At 36.2% G+C, this 17,724-nt stretch overlaps 3 protein-coding genes across 4 annotated transcripts; 2 read left to right on the top strand and 1 right to left on the bottom strand.

The window, feature by feature from the left end:
- The first annotated feature begins 320 nt into the window (after positions 1-320).
- On the top strand, positions 321-4,284 carry LOC111879882 (uncharacterized). 2 transcript variants are annotated; one of them, XM_023876314.3, is made up of 12 exons: positions 323-491; positions 561-611; positions 1,084-1,259; positions 1,382-1,569; positions 1,671-2,513; positions 2,603-2,680; positions 2,759-3,032; positions 3,135-3,334; positions 3,416-3,492; positions 3,559-3,660; positions 3,740-3,926; positions 4,011-4,284. In XM_023876314.3, exons 3-12 carry the CDS (start codon positions 1,085-1,087, stop codon positions 4,098-4,100), a joined length of 2,214 nt encoding a protein of 737 aa, XP_023732082.2. In that variant the 5' UTR covers positions 323-491; positions 561-611; position 1,084; the 3' UTR covers positions 4,101-4,284. The 2 variants fall into 2 exon arrangements, with proteins under 2 accessions (XP_042755525.1, XP_023732082.2); XM_042899591.2 differs by having other exon boundaries at positions 321-491; positions 2,603-3,032.
- LOC111879876 (uncharacterized) lies at positions 4,237-7,444 on the bottom strand. Its single transcript, XM_023876310.3, has 2 exons — positions 6,431-7,444; positions 4,237-4,990 (listed from the first exon to the last, which is right to left on the bottom strand). Exons 1-2 carry the CDS (start codon positions 7,309-7,311, stop codon positions 4,351-4,353), a joined length of 1,521 nt encoding a protein of 506 aa, XP_023732078.1. The 5' UTR covers positions 7,312-7,444; the 3' UTR covers positions 4,237-4,350.
- A 4,514-nt stretch (positions 7,445-11,958) lies between these two features.
- Positions 11,959-12,508, top strand: LOC128132481 (L10-interacting MYB domain-containing protein-like). The gene is made up of 2 exons (XM_052769076.1): positions 11,959-12,285; positions 12,368-12,508. Exons 1-2 carry the CDS (start codon positions 11,959-11,961, stop codon positions 12,506-12,508), a joined length of 468 nt encoding a protein of 155 aa, XP_052625036.1.
- Positions 12,509-17,724: the final 5,216 nt, after the last annotated feature.

The raw sequence follows: 17,724 nt of genomic DNA, 5'->3' as shown, positions 1-17,724 counted from the left end.
AATGTATTTCATGTTATTTGAAAATACCCTTAAAATACTTTTAGGTAGTAATAAAGTGAAATATTTATTTTCTAATAATGTCAAAGAAAACCCGTTGAGGTCAAAATGGTAATTAACTTATTATTCAAACAATTTATAAAGAAATCAACAAACAGAGATAAATGGTAAAATTTGAAGGAAATCCCTACCAAAATAGTTAGACGTGTTTTGGCCCTTTTCACCTTTTATCACCGTCAAAACCGGTCAATCCGGTAGCCAGTCAATAGTTGCCTCCATTCCATGGGCATGGTGGACACATTTTGAAGGTTTAACGCCAACCTCCTCTCTTCTTTGAAAAACATCAGCCAACTCTGATTCTTTGTCTTCCTTCATCATTTTCCGTTGATCTTCCTTGCCGTTTTCTTCTCTTCTCTTCTTCTTAGTGAGTGCCGTCGTTTCAGATACGTTTTTTAGTATCACATTCTACACTCTCCACACCCTCAAGAACGCAGGTATTTCTCCATCTTCGCAGTATATTCATATATTTCGCAATGTGTTTCTCAGTTTTGGTGATCTGACAGCTACCTTTTGTTGATCGGACCTATAGGCCAAAGGTTCCGCCGTTGAAGCAGGTAAGGGTTTTCTCCCTCTGCTCCCTGAGAAAATTTTCAGCAGATGATTTAGTGTTTGTAAAAAGTACGATCATGTTCGTCGTATTTTTTTTGAACATTTTCATTTTGGAACTAAATCGAACGTACGGCTTCGATTCCCGGTTATCGATGCCTAAGTTTGCTTCTCTGCTTTTTCTTTTAGTTTCTTGTATGAACATTTTCAGGAGATTGACAATATTTGATAAGATTCAAAGTTATGTAGACGATATTTCATATCTTTGTGTGATCTGTGAAGATAGGGATTTTTTATGAAGTCATAGATGATAGACGATACTAGTACTGTTGTAGATAACGATCCTTTATTCCAGTATATGTAGAATTAGTGTGCAATTGAGAATGAAGGTTTTGATTTGAATCTGTAATTTCCCAAAACCTTAAGGTGAAAGAGACAATACACAAAGAATGTAAATACATTTATACATTTATCTTGCAGAATGGGAGGTAAGAAGCAAAATAAGAAGAAAATTCTTGAGAAGGAGATGAAAGAATCTTCCACATTTTCAAATTACAGCGTACCTGCAAGAAATCTTAGAAAAGATGATCTCGGTTCTGTAATATTTGGTTGCAAGTACAATACAATCAACGAATGCCTTACAAATCACTTGTTTGGTTAGTTCACTATTTTCCACAAATCTCTTTCCCTTCTTTCTTTCTACATTCAGATCTTAAACTTTATATTTTGTTCATAAAGAACTCTGATAATGTAAATGTCTGTCACCTTTGTTTTACAGGTTTGCCAGCCACCCATTTCTCATACATTAAAAACATAAAGGAAGGGCTTGTTCTATTTCTGTTCAACTATAGTGATCGAAAGCTTCATGGAGTATTTGAAGCTGCAAGTCCTGGTTCAATGAACATTAATAAGTATGCATGGGTTGCTGATACAGAGGATTGTGGATACACACATTATCCAGCACAGGTATCATTTTCCCTTTTGTGTGAATGACTCAACACTATACATAGTGTCTGAATACATACATACTGTGATACTGATACTTAACTTATGTGATTGTATTTCAGGTCCGTGTTCGTGTAAGACAACAATGTCATCCGTTGTCTGAAAACCAGTTTAAGCCAGTTATAGCTGATAACTACTATGAAGATAAACACTTCTACTTTGAGTTGGATCATCATCAAACAAAGAAGCTAATGTCACTATTTACACCATCCCCTGTGAATCCTTCTGCTTCTTCTTCTTCTTCTTCTTCTTCTTCACAAATTGCTACAAGAAATAGCTTCCCATTAAGACAACCAAACAATTTTAAGAACATGAATCAGACCTCGGGATCTTCATATGCTTCTGTTGTCGGCCAACATGCTACTCCCATCATCACCAGTTCAACATGGAGTGCACTGTTTAAAGCTGAAGCAAGTATTGAAAATGAAAACGAGAGTGATAATGTGGTTGCAAGAAACCATGATGAGTGGCCAAAGGATGAAGATAAGAGTAATGTTATGCATGCAAACACTTGGGATGATGATGTTGGGTGTGTTCAGACACAGGAATCAGATTGGGGTTATGAAGGAAATGCCATTAAAGACGAGTGGCAAAACGAAGAAGATGAAGTGTTGTCAACAAACAGTTGGGAAGAAACCAAGCTCACTCACACTGCCATAGATGAAGCTCAATGTGTCCGGACAACTTTTGTATCAGAGTTGAATCCTCCTGATACAAACACCAACAAAGACGAGTTGCCATCTTCTTCATCTCAATTGTTAGATGACAATCCTGATCACCAGCTGCCATTGTTTAGTAAGGAAAGTGAGACCAATGTAGAAGAAAATGATGTAAAAGAGAATTCTTTAGTGCCAGTTACAGATTTAGAGAATTCTTCTTCTAATCTTGAGTCGTTGGTTGCCAAGGTAAAACAATATTTCACGTTTTGTATTTTTTTTTGTTTGTTTGATATGTTATATAGTCTAATCAAGCTTATATTTCTATTGCATAAAAGTTGTTGAAAGAAGTTGAAGAGCTGAAGGGATCACATTTGAAGCAGGTCACAAACATCAATCGGCTAGAACAAGAACTGGTACGTAACAATTATAAAAAAATTCTTATTTATTTTATTTGTTGTATTTCTATAACTTTATGTGATTTGGATGTTCAGGATAAATCAAAACAAGAAACCCAGCAGCTTAAAAACAGGATTGATGTTTTGGAGTCTGGATCTGTTGAAGAAAGCAAGAATGATTCAAACATTCTGAACTCGGTGCTGATTGTTGGGGGATTTGATGGTTGTCTATGGTTGCCATGTCTGGATTCATATTACCCATCTTATGATATTAGAATCCCACTCGCCCCAATGAATGTTGTAAAGAAATACGGATCAGCAGCCACCATGAATGGTGAACTTTACCATTTTGGTGGCATAAATCCTATCGGTAATTATTCTAATAAATAATAACCACTTTAATTAAACTTTTTTTTTTCCTAACCATCATGTAGTAATAATAATGTATATATATATATTTTTTTTGGTATAGTTGAATCATACAGCCCAACAAGTAATCAGTGGGTTTTAAGACCACCTTTGTATTGGAGCAACATCCATGTTGCTGGTGCTTCAGTCAACAACAAGCTTTTTGTGGCTGGTGGGAACAAAGAAAGCCACTTTTCATCTGAGGTGGAATATCTGGATCTCAACTATGGGAAATGGCTCCCTGTTCGTTCCATGAATAGCAAGGTATTTTTTTACTGTTACATTATTCATATTTACAAAAACGCCACTTCCAAGTTTTATTTTCAAATTTATTGTTTTTTCTAGAGGTCTGGTCCAGCAGCAGCAGAACTCAACAATGCACTGTATGTTACTGGTGGGTTTGATGGACAATCTTATTCAAGGTAACAAACAACATATATAATTAAATAATGTATTATTAATTAATTAATTAAGAGGATGCTATGTAGTTCTGTTGAAATGCTTGATCCACGTGAACAAAAGTGGTCAACACTTCCGGATATGAAGAAAATGAAGGGTTGCCATTCCATGGTTGTACTCAATGAGAAACTGTAAGTTTATAACTTTGTGTTGTTTCTTTTGAATTGCTTATAAATTCATGTAACCTTTTGTTGATATATGTAAATATAGATATACGGTTGGAGGATATGATGGAGAAAAGTATTTAAAGACAGTTGAATGTTTTGATACTCGAATGGGTTGTTGGGTGGAGTGTGCACCAATGAACGTTTGTAGAGGCAATTTTGGTGCTTTTGTGATTGGAGAAAAACTGTACGCAGTTGGAGGATCCACGGACAACAATAAAATTTTGGAGATTGTATGTATATATGTGACCATGTCTTTGACTTTTTTCCAAACTGTTTTTATCATTTGTGTTTTTGACCTTTTTTTTTTTTGGCAGGTGGAGTGTTACAAAGAAGGAAGTGGTTGGGAGGTTTGTGATGTAAAAGCAATTGGGAAAAGAAGTCACTTTTCAGCGATTGTGATGTGAATTTGAGTTTTATTAACAGAATAGTGAGATACTAGAGGTATAGTGTTGACTTTTGTTCCTACTTCACACGTGTCTGATCTGGATTGGTTAGTGATCGTTTTGCATGGCTACCTGTGTACATCGGGAAAAACAAAACTATGAAAATGTATGTTTTGTTTTATTAATTTTACAGCCATTGATATCACACTATTATTCGTGTACATTACATAATTTACATGGAACAAACAATTCCTGAATTTAGAATTTAGATTCAAGCTAGAGTAAGTTGGAGAATTTCACTGAACTCCAACCTTCTAGTTTCAGTATAGAAAGTGTTGTATTTGTTAGGCCAATAAGTCAACCAAATCGAGCCTTTAGCTTCCCACTCCATCGTTTCCCCAATCGCGCCTCTTCCTACCTTCCACAGCACACTTTCTCCGTACTCATCGCCGGCGAAAATAACCCCTCCTTGCCTGGTAAACGGCCGGTAAGCGCTGGAATACCGGTTTCTGAACCAGGCTTTTGGTTGAAGCATCGCGATCTTTGAAGGCTTCGATGAGAAAACTTCTCGTCCATTAACGCTGTCGTGAAGAAACCAGTTGAAAGTGCCGCTGTAGCCGTAGACTGATTGCTCGAATTTCCATGGCTTGAGGTTGGTGGTGACGGTTTCACCGGCGGAAACGGATATTCCGATGTGAGGATTTGGTGGTTCGAATGAGCCTTCGATGGATCTCTCGACGCCGATTTCTCGTGAAGGGTTCTCAGATGATCGGCTAACGGAAACGCTTAAGACGTTTGTTTGGATGGTGGGTGTGAGATGTAGGGATATGCGTGACGGGAAGTGCTTTTCCTCGATTCCTGCCCCACGCTCTTTTAGGAGCGTGTCGTTCACGAGCCTTATCACGTCACATCTGTTTAATTAAATAAATAATAAATTGAGATTGAGATTAGTACCCATTAGCAAATGGAGTATGAATCTATTGCTTTTCGTGTTAAAAAATTATATACGGTTGATCCTTGAGCTTTGCCAAAGTTAGCATGTTTGTTCTTGTGGTTATTACTTGCGGGATTGGCTTTTACCATGTAGATTTACTTTCGTATCCTTTTTTTAATTTATTTTATAGACTTTAAATCATTTTCAATTAAAAAAGAAAAGAAAATAGAGCCGATCCCACCAACCCCATCCCTCTGTGTTATCAGACTTAGGATTTGATGTAGTGCGATTCCGAGTTCAATGATGGCGAACAATGGTTGGTAACGGCTGTAAACTGGAAGTGATGGGGGTTGGGTTTATGAAAGGGCACCCACCTAATATTTTAAATTTAAAGGACCTGATTCTAGGAATAATGGTGGTGGTTGTGGAAAGGAAGTGATAGTTTGGCTTTAGGGGTGTGGGTGACAATTTTCAAATTTTAAAATATTAATTTAAATTAAAATAAGAAAAAAGTAATAAAAAGATCAAACTAGATGTAAGATAATAAGTTTATATTTATTTTTGAAATAAAATAAAATCATAGATACCAACCATCCAAGAAATTTAATTACAAGGACAGGTGCATAGACATATTGACAGACCATATAAACTAATTATTATGTAATTATTTTATCTAAATTAAAAGAAATGATTCGATAATTATCTTGATTAAAATCCTAATCCTGGTTGCTTTTTTGGAAGAATCTTTGAACTCTTTTCCTAAAAGGAACTCAAATGGTGGTGGGGTTAAAAGAATACGTACGAGTCTTGACCACATGCTTACATTTAGTAACGGTGTCCTTTTCTTTCAAGCAACATAAGACCAGTTAAAGTCATTAAATTCCTTTCATAGATAAAAGGTTTTAAATACAGTATTAAATTTGAGAACTATGTTTGCATGTTGTATTCTCACGACTTACTATTTATATTTATCTTTATACTTCTTAGAAGTAGTTGAATATTTATAGATAGTTTATATATAAAACAACATAAATATTTAAAGCATAATACAAAAAGAATCCACAAAAAGGAAGTAAAAGTTCTGGTCCTTTTTTCAATCTTTAAGAGGAAATTAAATAAGATTAAAAAAAACACACCTTAAGTGCTAAACAACTTATTAAGTATTGTTTATATTTTCTTTTATCTATTTATCATACATAAATTAATCATATGGTTTTAACTTATAACTAAAGAGTTGTTCAGAGTTCAGACACAGTTATACTATCAAAATCATATATATATTTTTTGCTGAGTTATATGTTAAAAGGAGTTTGACGAAAACGACAGTAGGGATATAGTTTTAAGAACCTTAAATTAAATATATATATATAAGTACCCACTAAAATAAAACGTGTATATAAATAGAAAACATCCATACCTCACGTTATCGATGCTAACCAAAACATCAATCCATTCCTCTCGAACCATCACTTGATGATTCAATTGGATCACCCCTTCAACCTGATGATAATTCAAAGAAAAACCAAGTTTTTGATCTTCTTGTCCAGGACTATTACACTTCTCAATCTCCATAGCAATCACTGGACAATACAGCTGAACTTTCCATAACCCTAATCCTGAAATCGCTGAAGAATACATGGGTGATGGCGCTTTCAGGCAGTGATTCCTTGCTCGTAGCTCTGTCATCCAGTTTGTGATCGAAAGATTCATGGACCTCATCCATTGTTCTTCTGTATTCGACCCCATTAACCTCATCAACCTTTTGGACGTTTCCCTTGCCCATGAACTCGCGAATTCATCTTTAAGCATGTTTATACAATCACACCGGATATCTTGTGGAGCTTCATAGATCGATACTATGAAAACCAGGGCCAGGAACACGAAATTAAATATGTCTTTGAGGTTGGGAATCGAGTTGGGTTGAGGGAGTTTTAGGAAAGAATTGGAGGGTTTGATGGGGGTGTAGTTGAGGATATCTTTAATGATATTGGTCAAGAGTTTGGAGATGGTGTGTTCATGGAACAAGGTGTTGCTAATGGCGGATTTGAGTGGTTTAGAGGTCCAAAGTGAGATGGGTAAGTTGTAATTAACACGAATGGAGAAGGAGAAGGAAGAAGAGTGGATTAAGGTTTTGGAAATGGAGAGCTCAAGAGATGGTTGAGATGAAGAAATAATGCGTATGGATTTGGTGTTTGTTTGCCATTGTGTTAGTGGTGGTAGATTTTGAATCCAAGTCCAAATGTCAGGAAAAGAAGAAGGGGCCATTTTGAGAGATATTGATGGTGTATAGAAATTCATAGGAATCGGTAAAAGAATGTATGCTACACTTGATCTCGACGAAAACTCGAATATATATGTGTTTGTATATATAGAGAGAGAAAGAGAGATGAGGATGTATCCGTGTATATTTATGGCTTGAAGGATGAGCTACAAACACACATACACACACACATATATATATATATATATATATATATATATATATATATATATATATATATATATATATATATATATATATAGAGGAATAAGTAGGGAGGAAGATGATAACACAAGAGAGAAATATCAAAAGATGATGGAATATATAATAATATTTAAGTATTTCTTATTTTTTTTTACGAGGGTCAACTTTATTCACCAAGCTTGTATGTAAACCTATTTCACCTCACACATCAAATCATGTGAAGCAATCTAAACCATCACCAATATCTTGATAGGAAGAATTGTGATCGATAAATAAAATCTGACATAATTATTTTCTTCCTCTTTAAAACACTTTAATTAATTACCACGTCGTTCTATCATTCGACCACTCTTACGAGTTTATATAAATGGTATTTACTGAGTAGTAGCATTTTGATGAAGTAATCAAATAATTATATGTTTGCTCACTACAAGAATTATCACACGCTTCGACGACACCTATACAAACGACAAGTGTCGTCAGTAAAGTTCAACCTGTCTTGACGACATGTCGTTGGGCACAGAGTTGATCATAATTGACCAACTTTCTTTGACCTGAACTCTATGCCTATGACATATCGTCTGAATAGGTTAGGCGGGAACGAAAAGTTTTTTCGCGGTTTTCTGAAAACTATGCCGACGATAAGTCGTCGGTATAGGTAAAAAAATTGTAATTTTCAATTTTTTATAATTCGTGTTTCAATAAATAAAATTGATGTCGATTTCATGTAACATTGCTCGGGAAAGAAAATGACAATTCGTGTGAACTCTATACCGACGACATATCATCGGTGTAAAGTTCCTATTTTTTATTTTTTTATTTTTTAGTTGCGAGACAATGATATGATGTCGTATAACTTAATGCCTATACCGATGACATGCCGTCGGTATAGGGTTTTAACCCCAATACGATTGGTTCGTCTCCCACATTTGCAGTGTAACGCCCGTAGATCCGGATTAGTCAATTTAGAGACGATAAGCATCAAAAATAACTTTTTGATAAAAGATTATTTAGAAGGATTAATCTTAACCAAGTTGTAGTATATGTCACAAGGTTTCCGTGCATATAAAGAATGCCAAAATCCGAGTTATAACGAAGAAGTTATGACCTGTCGAAGTTTTGCGACGGATCCGGCACGACCCAACGCGACCCAGCGCGACGTAAATAGTGAATTTAAGGTAGATAGATATCTATCTTTAGTGATCTAAACGAGAGTCGAAAATGTCTTCGATAGTAGTCCAATGATAAAAAGACAGACGAAAACGGAGTTCGGATGAAGGAGTTATGAATTTCGAACGGAGTTTTCCTATCCCGGCCTATTAAAGATAATATATAAGTAATATATTTATAATATATTAAAAATAAAGTCAAAATTAGCCAATGGAGTCTAAACGAGAGTTGTAGATCATAATCTCACCTACGCGTCAATATAAAGAACGTCGAAAACGGAGTTCGTATGCAAAAGTTATGAATTTATGAAGTTTGGGGCGCGAAACCCCAAAACTGTCAGATACCACGATGTGGCAAGCAGTGACAAGTCTTCTGACACCTCCAGGAGTCCCCCAGATGCAACATGCGATGACGCATGCAGTGACGACCAAGCCCACGACGTGGAAAAAGGTGTCACGACGTGGCAAGGGCAGATTTTGCCCTATAAATAGATTTGAAGGGACAACCGAGTTTGGTTGCTCATTCTCTCATCTCTCACACATATTACCTCGATTTACGTGCAAAGAAGTACCCCCGAAGCGAGTCCCGAAGCCCGAAGATCCCGAGAAGAAAAGAGTTTTCGAGCCGAAGCTCTGCCTGCGAGGAGCCCGGTTTGTGTGAAGATCTTCCAGATCTACCGAAGAATACTACTTCTACAAGCCGTAGTGTTGTCCGATCATCTTCTGATCAAGTGAGTGTATAGTCACTTTCATCTTACACACATATATGGAGTATTTTATAAAATACGTGCTATGTGTGTGTGTGTGTGTATATATATATATATTGTTGTTGTTTATATGTGTGAGTGTATAGTCCCTTTCATAAACACAATTCTAATACAAATATTGTTTGAATGTATTAAGTATATGTTTGGTGTGAGTGTGTGGTCACTTTCTTCTAACACATAAATATTAAGTATTTGCTATGAAATACGTGCTATGTGTTTATATATTGTTGTTTATTTGAGATGTTGTGGAATGCATGAACTATATAGGTTTTAATGAGTTAAACTGTATATGTATTTTGTAACTACAAATATGTTGGGTAGGACATGGGTAGATGAGATCCGTGAGTATGGATCAGATCAAGAGATTAGTTTAGATCCTTGAGTAGGGATCAGATCAAGAGGCTAGTTTTAGATCCGTGAGTATGGATTAGACCAAGAGGTTAGTTTTAGATCCGGGAGTATGGATCAGGTAAAGAGATAAAACTTGTTTTTAGTCCGGGAGTATGGATTAAGACTAAGTTAACTGTCCCTAGTCCGGGAGTATGGATTGGGTACAGTTATAGATCCGGGAGTATGGATCAGATCAGGATTAGGGTATAGTTAATTGTCCCTATTCTGGGAGTCTGGAATGGGTACAATTATTGATCCGGGAGTATGGATCAGATCAGGAGGTTAGTTAGAGATCCGTGAGTATGGATCAGGTAGTTTTAGATCCGTGAGTATGGATCAGGGGAAAAGGTTAGTTTTAGATCCGTGAGTATGGATCAGGTGAAAAGGTTAGTTTTAGATCCGTGAGTATGGATTGGGTGAAGAGGATAGTTTTAGATCCGTGAGTAGGTATCAGGTAAAGAGGAAAATTTTAGATACGAGAGTTTAGATCGTGTCGTTGAGAGGATCGATGGGGTGGGATAAGAGTTTCCTTCATATGGTGAGATTGTACAAGTTTGAATGTTCTATATTTATAAATATATGATATTACATTGTGGGATGAAAACCTTATATGCTCACCAGGCTCCCAAGTCTGACCCACACAGTTTCCTTTGTATCACAGGTATCGATACGAAGATATATTTCACGGAGAGATTAAAGGAGATGTAAAATCTTTAGTGTAAATAATGTAAGTTATGTTTATGCTTATGTGTCTGTATCGGAACATGACATCCCGAAATTTTGTTATATAATGTAAATACATTTCTTTAAAGAAATGCTTTGATAAATCTTTATCATATTTTGGGAACAAATTCCACAACTGTTTTCTTTAAAAGATTACTTTGATTTTAAAAACAAAGCATAAACAAATCGGTCTTTTGTGGCCGTGAAATTGGGGATGTCACATGCAGCCACTGTATCTCACCTCTTCTCTCTCGAAATTCCAGCCGCAAACGAGAACTCCGGCAGCCACCATATCTCACCTCTTCTCTCTTGTACATGTATATTATTCTAGTGATGATTCTGATTGATGGTATGTTACGGTTGTTATAGATTTTGATTGCTTAAACTTGTTTATTAGTTTATATTTAAAGTATGTTTAGTATATTTTCTAATATTTGTTAAACAGATGACAACACGACTTGCGAGGGGGCATGGAGGAGATGGCGGGGAAAGACCTCCACAGGGGGGCGCAGGCAATATACCAGTGGGTTGTTGTGACAACCCGGAACTTTTATCTCGCACACTTAGGGGTTGTTTGTTTGGCCTCTTAATGATCCCATAAAGAGGACGGCTCTGGATCATTCAGATTCAGAGCGTTTGGTTGAAATTATTTTAGCCTCTTAATCAACCAGATATTAAAAAAAATGTCTTATTCGCTCAGATATGATAGGAACTCTGGATGAAACTTTTTCCTTTGATGCCCTTACCCTAATCACCCGCCTCTTTTTTTCTTTCCTTCTTCTACTTCAGCGAACAACAAAAATTGGCTTCCTTACCTTATCGATTTCAGCTTGCAGTCGTCCTACAGCACCGGTTTGCCTCCGCCTGCGCCGCCTCCCTCCTCGTCGCCTCCCCCTCTTCGCTCTTCGCTGGTAAGTTCTTCCAATCACTGGAGCGATTTTTACAGAGTTTTTCTCTCTTAAAATTGTTTCTATGTGTTGTGTTATTGTTATGTTCTTGCTGTCTTGCTATGATGGCTGATCAATTTGATTTTGGGTGAATGATTTGTGTGAAATCTAATTGAGTTGTAACCACCGATTTCTCAGTTTTATGTATGTTTTTGTTGCTGGATTGTTGTGATGTTGAATTGCGTTTTTTGGTTTGAATATTGGGGTTGTTTGTGTTTGATCTTTATTCTTGCTGATTTTGCTGCTATATATGCTTTGAAATGTTGAATTTTGTTGCTGAAATGTCCAAAAAATTGATGAAAACAAATTAGGGATAATAAGAATAGATGTTGCTGAAATCTTATATCTTCTTGTTGTGATTTTTCTTCTATATGTTGTTGAAATATGCTATTTTTTGTTTAATTTTTCTGTTATGTTGGTCTACTTGTGGTAGTTAATTAGTTTTGTTGCTGAAATATATCATTGCTGGATTTTGAATATTAGACATGGCAATGGCACAAAAAAGGCCTAGAATTAATTGGAAACAAATAGAAGGTGTGGAAAAAACATTCCTTGAAGCTTGTATTCATGAAATTACAACTTACGGACGTGAAGGGAGTAGTTTAAAAGCAAGCTCATGGAAGAATGTAGCTGAAAGATTGAAAACAGAATACAATTTTGTAGTTGATCAAAAGCAAATGAAAAACAGATACGACTACCTAAAAGCAAAGTTTGGTGCTTGGTTGAAATTAAAAAACAAAACAGGCAACGTTTATAACCCTATAACTAACACGTTTAACATGGAAGAAGACGAATGGCAACTAGAGATCAAGGTATTGTGATTTTTGATAAGAAGTAATATATCATAATATTTTATAATATTTCATAATATTAATTTATAATATTTTCAAGCAGTTGAACAAAATGGTAGAAACATTGAGAACTTCTCCACTAGTGTACCCTGATCTTTGTGTTCAGTTGTTCGATGGGTCGGCTGGCTGCAACTGGCATTCATGGATGGGGGCCATCTTCTACACTTCCTCACCCTTCTCATGACTCGCCGGACATTAATTTAAGTGACTTTGATGGTATCAATGTAACTCACATGGAAAGTATGACTTCACCCGAAAGTCCAAATGAAGGAACCTCTAGTGTTTCCAAAAACAAAGGCGGTAAAGGAAAAGGAAAAGCAACAATTAATGCCAAGATCATTGAAGTTGGTGATGAAATTAGCAAAGTTGCAAGGATGTTAGTGGAGAAACATAAAGAGCACGATATGACTTCATGTATGGAAAAGTTGGTGAAAATGGAATGGGGAATATCTGATCCAAGATACCAAACGGCTGTTTTGCTTTTTGGTGAAAGTGCCGATCTTAGAAAAGTTTGGTTATTTCTTCCGACGGAAGCTTGTGAGATGTGGTTAAAGAATGCTGGATCAAAGTATGGGTTGATGTGATGGTTTTTTTAGGATTTTTATTTGATGTGTGTCGTTATGGATTTAAAATGTTGAACTTTTTTAGGATTTTATTTGACGTGTGTCGTTATGAATTTAAAATGTTGAACTTTTTTAGGATTTTATTTGACGTGTGTCGTTATGAATTTAAAATGTTGAACTTTTTTAGGATTTTATTTGACGTGTGTCGTTATGAATTTAAAATGTGAACTTTTTTATAATTTTATTTGATGTTTGTTGTTATTGTGTTTAAAATATTAAATTTTATATGTTGTTTGAAGTTATGTTTTTAAAATGTTTAATTTTATATGTTGTTTGACAGGTTATTTATGGATATCGATGATGATATTGTGTATTTCATGCTGCTTTCTTGGTATTGGATGTTTTTGGCTTCGACAAGAATAGAAAGGATAAGCGACTTGAATTCGGCATTGACCGGTCATGAATTTACGCAAGAATTGTTATATGGATCTTCTTTACAATGTCATGAATTGATGCGTCTTTCACGGGAATCATATATACTACTATGCAACCATTTTAAACAAAAAAATTGGTTGCAAAGTAGTCGGTCAATAAGTGTTGAAGAAAAGTTAGCTATGTTTTTGACAGTCATCGGACACAATGAGCGGTTTCGAATGGTTAAACGCAGATTTCAACATTCAACCGAAACAATTCATAGGTGTTTTCATGAGGTTAGAATTGCGATGATGAATTTTGCAAGAGAAGTTATTGTGCCAACATCTTCCAATGCAACCGCAAACACATCAAGACGACATAGAAGGTTGAAAGAAATATTTCCGGGAGCGATAGGTGCGTTAGATGGAACTCTTATTCATGCAGTCGTGCCCGCTGATCAACAAACTCGTTATAGGGGAAGAGGAAAAGGCGAATGCTATCAAAATGTTATTGGAATTTGTAATTTTGATATGATATTCACGTTTGTATGGGCCGGTTGGGAGGGCATAGCACATGATTCACGAGTTCTAAAAGAAGTTGTATTTAACCCAACTTCCGGTTTTCCAATTCCTCCACCAGGTTTGTAATCTTTTTTTTTTTTTTTTTTAAACTTTGATTATTAAATACTTTATATATTTTTATATTATATAACAATTGAATAATTCACGTTACAGACAAATATTACCTTTGTGATGCCGCATACACCAACACTCGTGGATTTATGGCTCCCTACCGTAATACGAGGTATTGGTTAGCCGATTTCCGAAGACATCGTGCATTAACTAAGGAGGAAAAGTTCAACCATGCTCACGCACAACTCAGAAATGTTATTGAGCGCGCTTATGGAGTTTTGAAGGCCAGATTCCCAATCCTAAAGCAAATGGCTCCTTATCCTTTTCCAATACAAAGAGACATAGTGCTTGCTTGTTTTGCGGTCCATAATTTTATAAGGAAGTGTAATATTCATGATCAATTATTTATGGACTTTGAAGAAGACACTATGTTTACTGCTGAAGTAGAAGGTGGAGGAAGTGATGACCAAAACGTACACGACATTCAGTGGGGTAACCAAGACACTGAATATATGGCTAATTTGCGTAACCAAATTGCAAATCAATTAATTTAAAGTTGTATGCTTAGGTTTATGTTTAATTTGGATGTTGTATGATGTTTAATTTAGGTGTTGTATGAATTTTAATTTGGATTTTGTTCTAATTTTAATTTGGATTTTATATGACATTTTGTATTTTATTTGTAGTTACTTACAAATTCAGTATCATTCAGCACAGTCATTCAGATATCCAACCAAACAGTAACAAATAGTTCAGAGGGTTAAAATGGTCATTTTTACCATTCAGAGACATGCATTCAGATGTGTAACCAAACATCAATTAATCATCCAGATACAGATTCATACAGAGTCTCTATATCATCCAGACCTCTATATCATCCAGATATAAATAATACAGATGCTAACAAACAGCCCCTTAGTCAATTCGATCTAAGTGAAACTGGTTTTGTTAACTTCTTCCACTACTTGAGGGTTCGTTTAAGTGGTTCTAAGCTTGAGTACAACCAAGGGTGAGGTTAGGAATGAGTCAACAAGTTGTATACTGTCAAAACAAGGCCATACACACCTTTAGAGGGAGTGTACGGCCGCACACACACCTCCTGGCAGCACACTCCCTTCTAGACAACACACCCACCCTATATAAAGAGTAGACCTTTCCTTTCATTACTTTAACACCTGGGCAACACACAACACCATTTCTCTCAAGCTTCTTCAACCACAAACCTTCCAAGGCTACAAAAACGTGAGTAATCTATCCCTTAGCTTGTTGAACTTGAAGGACCACTTCATCTAAGCCTTGATTCATCAAAGATTCATCATGTTCTTCATCACTTGAAGGTGTACGGACGCACACCTTCATAAGGTGGACGTACACACCTCAAAAACCCTCCAAAGTGAGAGTTTGGCCTATCTTTTAGTTGGACTTGGTTTGAGCCTTGAAACACATGAAAAATTGACGTTTGAAGCATAAACGAAGAGTGTACAGCCGCACACTTCCGTGTGTAGCCGCACACACACCCTGGCCGTACACTCTGGCCGCACACACCCTCTATGCGGTCGCACACTCCTGTGTGCAACCGCAAACATAGCCTGGCCGCACACACACCCTAATGACCATACACCTCCTTTGTTGATCACATAAGGTCCCTACAAGCATTTCCAAGTCTTTAGGGTGGTTTCCTGTCATGTTTTGTCAAGGAGTACCTAAATCTAATACATATATGTGCTATTATATGTTACTAGGATCCACTTGAGTGCGAAACGTCAATTGACACTCAACACTCGTAACCGATTATCCGCTCGAATCATCCGTCAAACGGTGAGTTCATACCCCTACATTTTCCGTGTTTTTAATGTTTTCAGGGGGAATACAAGCCAAATTCAAAGTATTTTATTAACCCCAATACGATTGGTTCGTCTCCCACATTTGCAGCCACCGTATCTCACCTCTTCTTTCTTGTACATGTATATTATTCTAGTGATGATTCTGATTGATGGTATGTTACGGTTGTTATAGATTTTGATTGCTTAAAATTGTTTATTAGTTTATATTTAAAGTAGTTTTAGTATATTTTCTAATATTTGTTAAACAGATGACAACACAACTTGCGACGGGCATGGAGGAGATGGCGGGGAAAGACCTCCACACGGGGGCGCATACAATATACCAATGGGTTGTTTCTCTTGTAAGTTACATGAAATTATTAAATATACTGGAAGATTTTAAATAAGCAAAAAAAGGTTCTCGAGCGGCGGTGGAAAACCTTTACCCGTGGAAGTTGATAACGATGGGGAAACCTATAAATTCATAGGTCAAAATGGCAAAATGTTAAGATTTATCTCAAATTATGTGGCAGAACATGTACCACTCCATTTAAGGATTTCAAGGCGTGTTACTTTCCATTTCTATGAACCTATGTATCCTGAGATAGAACTAAGTGCACAATACTTTTTATATGTGAACATTTTTATACTTCTAAATATTTTCTTAATAATTAAATTTGTTTTTTTTATTGCAAACATTTTCTGATCTTGATATGTATCGGGGTACATATATGTGGGAAGCCGTGTGGGCGGCTATAAAAAGCGTCTGCCAAAGAGCTTATAAAGAACACAAACTGTAACATCAAAACAATTCAAGCCAATTTAAAACTTTTTCAAGCATTCAAAGAAACCTTTAATTATTACAAAATGTTTTCAAAATAGTTTCATATCAGAGTATCCCAGAAATCAAGATCATAAAATGTGAGAAGGTGCACGATCGCGCCTTCGCCTTCCCGCGATCATCTGAAGTACCTGAAATGAAATCCAAAATTGTAAGCTCGAAGCTTAGTGAGTTCCCCTAAAATACCCCCAAAAAGGCCCATATGGAAAATGAAGAGGTTTGATGATTTAAGAACAAAACTTTGGTTTAAACGAAGACTTGGTTTCCTTCCCCTTTTCACACGCTGAGCACACTTTGACTTTGAAAAATTGCATCTTAGGGATTCCTCTCACAAGCTGATTTCCTACAATCCTTGAGATATTATTCAAATTCATATGTGATAGCCTTTTATTCTATAGCCAATATAGATGGGACTGAGCACGTGAGAAGAAGCAACGACGCAGAGATTTGTCAGCAGAAAACATATCTAAAATATAGATCATAGAGAAGTTCTTGATGAACCTCCGTTAATACCCACCAACCCTAGAAAACTCCGAATTTGAGATGGGGACCAATATCCCCTTCTGATTGACAAGGTGCCCTAAAAACTACACCTCGCGCAACCATAACTCGCACTTGGATAATTTGGCATTAAGTTTATCCCTCCTCAGAGTCTCCAAAACCTATTGTAGATGATTCTCATGATGTTCCTGGGTCTTAGAATAGACCAAAATATCATCAATAAATACAATGGCAAACCGATCCAACATTGGTCTACACATGCGGTTCATGAGATCCATGAACACGGTCAGAGCATTGGTGAGCCCAAAAGGAATCACCATGAAATCGTAATGACTGTAACAAGTTCTGAAAGCAGTCTTCTGCATGTCCTCATCTGATGATATCCCAACCGTAGATCTATCTTGAAGTGTAATGTGTAATTTCATTAGTGTGTCGGTTAATCACACACGATCCACTAACGACTTATATAGTATAATGTGTAATTTTATGGATTAACATATAAATTCATATTTTCCGAAAGTAACTAAGAGTGTGATTTAAAATAGTTTAGTTACTTTATATAATTATACTTTTAATGATATTAATTTGTCATTAAACTCGTTGAGATAACGACCCTCCACCATACA

Source organism: Lactuca sativa, chromosome 2 (genome assembly GCF_002870075.4).
Source record: "Lactuca sativa cultivar Salinas chromosome 2, Lsat_Salinas_v11, whole genome shotgun sequence".
NCBI lineage: Eukaryota > Viridiplantae > Streptophyta > Magnoliopsida > Asterales > Asteraceae > Lactuca > Lactuca sativa.
This window is presented reverse-complemented; position numbering and strand designations above follow the sequence as displayed.